The sequence below is a fragment of the Cyprinodon variegatus genome, unplaced genomic scaffold, assembly GCF_000732505.1.
Source record: "Cyprinodon variegatus isolate N-32 unplaced genomic scaffold, C_variegatus-1.0 Scaffold225, whole genome shotgun sequence".
NCBI classification, from domain to species: domain Eukaryota; kingdom Metazoa; phylum Chordata; class Actinopteri; order Cyprinodontiformes; family Cyprinodontidae; genus Cyprinodon; species Cyprinodon variegatus.
Window position 1 is genome coordinate 145434 of NW_015150678.1, and position 4351 is coordinate 149784.

At 40.0% G+C, this 4351-nt stretch overlaps 1 protein-coding gene across 1 annotated transcript in view; it reads left to right on the top strand.

The window, feature by feature from the left end:
• The window catches only part of LOC107088634 (RAC-gamma serine/threonine-protein kinase-like), a 44610-nt gene that overhangs the window by 9839 nt on the left and 30420 nt on the right, over positions 1–4351 (top strand). The window contains exon 2 of the mRNA XM_015380932.1: positions 2434–2857. Within this exon, the coding sequence (XP_015236418.1) occupies positions 2812–2857 (46 nt within the window). The 5' untranslated portion in view covers positions 2434–2811. The remainder of the gene's footprint in view (positions 1–2433; positions 2858–4351) is intronic.

Below are 4351 nucleotides of genomic sequence, written 5' to 3' on the forward strand. Positions count from 1 at the left end.
ACTTTACCTTTAAGACCTGAAGTAAGAGAAAGTATAATAAAAGGCTCCGCTCTCCCTGCAGAAAGTGCGCTATGAATTTAGAGGAGGACTATGTTGCCACAGGGAGCCTACTTTAGCACAACACCAGTGCAGTGGGTCAAAGGTGAGGCTCTCATCCCGAGCTTGATAATGTTTAATCATGTCGGCCGTGCGTCGTCCTTTGCATAATATAATCCCATCACTACTGAGGCAGGTAGCTCACTGGCCCTTTCTTTATTAACTCGAAGCCACTTTTTCAAAAGTGGTTGCGCACATTCCTGCTAATTTACCTTCGCTGATATTAGGCAGCTTGTATATCTGGTTGGCGGACTATATAGCGAACTCAGTTAACTGACCGTTCGGACAGATGATCACTGCTTTTTGCTTCCCTTTGGTCACGTAATTCCTCCTCCACAGTGCTGTGCCTGCTCCATCTTTGTTAGTCACAAATCACACAAATTAGTCAAATTCCAAAATGCTTTGCAAGGGAGCTCTCCGCTCAAAGCATTCTGGGTTACATCTGCCTCTTCTGAGACCTTTCTCTTCCTCTTCGTAGACACTTTTTCTCTTACAACCCTCAACCATTTTCAAAGAACCGCGGTGAGAAAGATGAGCTTCAAGGACTGTCTGAAACCGTAGCTCACCACACATATGCGCCTGAAAGTGCGCATGCACAGAATAATACAGCTAACCGGACGAGCACATAGAACGGCCTTACGTAAACATATCACCAGAATGATTTACAATTAGGAGGACCAATTATTTAGATGATCCACCCGGAAAATAAAAGCTTGTTCTCTATGCCTTTTGGTCCAATTTAATTGTCAATTTGTTGCAAAATTTAGAGACGTTTAAGAGATTTTTGTCGACTTTTCTTTTCAAAATTAGTAAAGACATATCCCAAAAGTCTTGCAGTTGGTTGTGCAGCCTTTAATAGGATTTCCAAATCCTAAACCATGGCAAACTTTTAAGATTTCTGTTTCTAAAAATGAACCAAAACTTGTGTAATTCCCCTTACGGTTATGACATGAAGAACAGAAAAAGCCGGGCAGTATGAAAGCTGTGCAGGACGTTTTTAAAGAAATCCTAGTGTTTTATATCAAGGCTGTATTGTTAGTCTGGCTCCTCTGTGTGCTGTGACATGCAGAATTTAGAAGAATGTTGTCCTAGTTGTATCCTCCTCTCTCTTTATGCAACTGAGGCTAATATTGTAGTTTATACTGGGGGTATGAGGTTCAGACGATTAGTCTCAGGTCTTTGGGTGGCTATATTTAGATCTTTGATCATTTTGAGTTCAGAAAAAGAAATTGGTGAAGCGTAACCCCAAGTTACCAAAGAGATTTTGCTATGGATGGATTGTACCCAATTGTATAAAATGTAGACCTAACTCAAATGATTTGTTTTCTAAATTGGTCAAAGAAGAAATTGAGGTCTGTTGGGCAAGGTGAGAGAAAACCATGAGAGGGAGAGCAGATGGGAAGGTGCAAGAAGTCTCTGAGGAAGGAAAAGTGAGCTATACCCTATGCCACACAGCTTAGGCCAGAAATTTCAGCATCTCTCCCAACACTGTCTGGGTCTGTAAGGAATCTGAAGCCTTGGATGTTTTATTTTCCCCAAACTGATGCACTAAGAATGTCACTTCCGCTTTCATTCTAAGGATGGTGCCAAACACACAGCAGGTGCACAGAAAACAACAGGTTGGATCAGGATAGAGCAGGAGAAAAATGCAACATTTTATCGGTGTGATTTAATCGTATTGGGCACCACTAATACTGCATTGATACCATGCTAAGAAATACCTCTATGTTTTTCTTTTAGAGTCTACAAACCCTTTCATTATCCCCCCCTAAGGAAGACGGAGGTGAACAGAGGTTCATCTAAACTAAAAATAGTAGGAATCCGGTTGCATAAGTGTCCAGGTGTCTCATGGAGGTATAGTGGTTTAAAATATTAGGAGGGTATTACGTCTCTTAGAAGCTTAAAATAAAAAAGGGGCTGCATGATGACAAAAAAACCTTTTAATTAGACATCAATGGGTAAATAAGAAGATGATATTAGAAAAGGGAACTAAAGCTACAAGAAACATGAAAACTATGAACCAAGGAATGAAGGAAAGAGAAACAGGTTGAGGTGATCAGGAAGATGAGGAACGGCTGAGAGCTGAAGAATAGAGAGGGGAGTTACATGAGGAGACAGAACCTGAGACCAGGAGGTTGTTAAAGTCTTAATGGGAGCAGCAGGGGAGTCGTTAAAGAGAAGGTGAAGGAGTGAAGGAGGCAGGAAGTGCGCTAGAGTTTTAAACAATGAGTGCTTGCTTGCTTTATTTGCTGTATGAAGGAAACTATCCAATAACCCGCTCTGTTTTGTTTTCTCTCTCCTTCCCCTCCTCTTTTTTCTCTTGCTGTTTCCTTCCAGGCTGACTCACCCCAAGAGTGCCTGAACACATACGGAGAAGTTTCAGAGAACCTTCAAGCGAGGAGCGCTTTGAAACGGAGCTGAAGAAGGAAGGCGGGGAGAAGAGGAGAAGGGGGAGAGAGACAGACGATAGCAAGTGAAAAGGGGAGCTGCATCTTCGCTGACGAGGAGAAGAGAAAGTGAATATAGAGAAAGAACGAAGAAAAAGTTTATTACAGAGCAAAGAAGGTGAAGAAAAGGTGCAGATCCGTCAAAAGGTCGAGCTGACCGCTCCGAGTTCTGAGGGAAAACAACCTACCCACTACACCTCCGACTGCTGTCTCAGAAAGGTCACCACACTGGGAGAACTGGGAGAGCTGGTGTTGAGGAGAAGCCACCATGAGCGACCAGAACGTCGTCAAGGAAGGCTGGGTCCAGAAAAGAGGTCAGGCTGTTTTCAACACATTTAGATCTGCTCTTTTCTCTCCTCAAAAACAAACCGCTGTCATTTTATGTCGTATTGCTCATTTGACTGAAAGAGGGAAATGTTCTGGTCCAAGATTCAGCTCAGGATCTACTGATGTGTTCCACCGTGAGATGCACAGCATCCCCATTACCTCCAAAAAACACTGGGTTAATCAATTATATAAAAACGCATCAAGCAGCCCCATTCAGTAGATGGCTGATTCCATAATTACAATAAAGACGATGTAATATGTTTCGATCGGGTCCCACATACACAGAACTGCTGCCCTAAATACTCATTAGAGCACCAAATGAGGATTATAATGGTGCTGAAAATAGACCCAGGAAGTGCATTTCATTGTTTTTACATAATCTTTGACTTAACTGATCTGCTTTTGCTTTCCAAATCAAAACATTTAGGATTTTCACTTTAGTTTTCCTGCAATCAGACTTCAATAGATGTTAGTTATTCTGCTCAAAGGACAAATACAGTTAGATTTTTAGTCGGCGTCAGGTTTCGGATTTGTCTATCGCATTTTTCACGAGATTATGGGAAGCTTCCACGTTTAGTTGAAGAATTAAAGCACCCATTTCTGTCTCAAACAATTAGAAATGAAAAGTAAGGGTTAAATAAATATAGGGATGACATGATCCCATATTGATGTCAGAAATATGCTAATATCAGCAACAACAAAAAAAATCAAACTGGAATATTTCAGCCTGCCTCAAAAATCTCCAATATCACTAAACTGTAAGAAACACTCCCCTTCTGTTTAAAGTTTAATAAGTTAGTAGTAGTTAGTAGTAGTTTTTTTTTTACTGCTATGTTCTGTTTTGGTAATATCACTTACTACAATTAAAAGTAAAAGTAAGCATGATTTGTGCTGATATGGTATTTGGTCAATATCAATATTGGTCAATACTCAAAGCTGCAATATTGGTCTCAGACATTAAGTTTTTTTGAGACATTCCTAATTAAATACAACATGTAATTTTCAGGGATTTAAATGAGTAATCGACTTATGTCCGTCTGGGGTTCTTTGCGCTGTTTAATGATACATCTGCAAAATGATCTTTGTAGTTCTGTTTTGAAATATAAACACTCAACAAGCTTGGTAATTTGTCACATAAATAACACGCATTGGACTGCATGTGGGAGCAGCATGAACTTTTCTGTTGTGTTTTGAAGGCAATAAAATTATGAAAGAAATGTATAACATGATGGGGGAAAACGCGTGCTAGCAATAAGCCTAATGTGTTTAGCCTTATAGTATGTCTAGTTTAATGTCTAATAGAAAGTGTTTTATTTGGCCAGTATGTGTTTCAGTGGCTGGGGCAATAAATTGTTAAAATACAACGTATATTAATAATAAAATATATAAATATTAGGGGTGGAACGGTTCACAAAATCCTCGGTTCGGTTCACGATTTCTGGTCACGGTTTTCGGTTTGATTCGATACATGTTGATTGTTA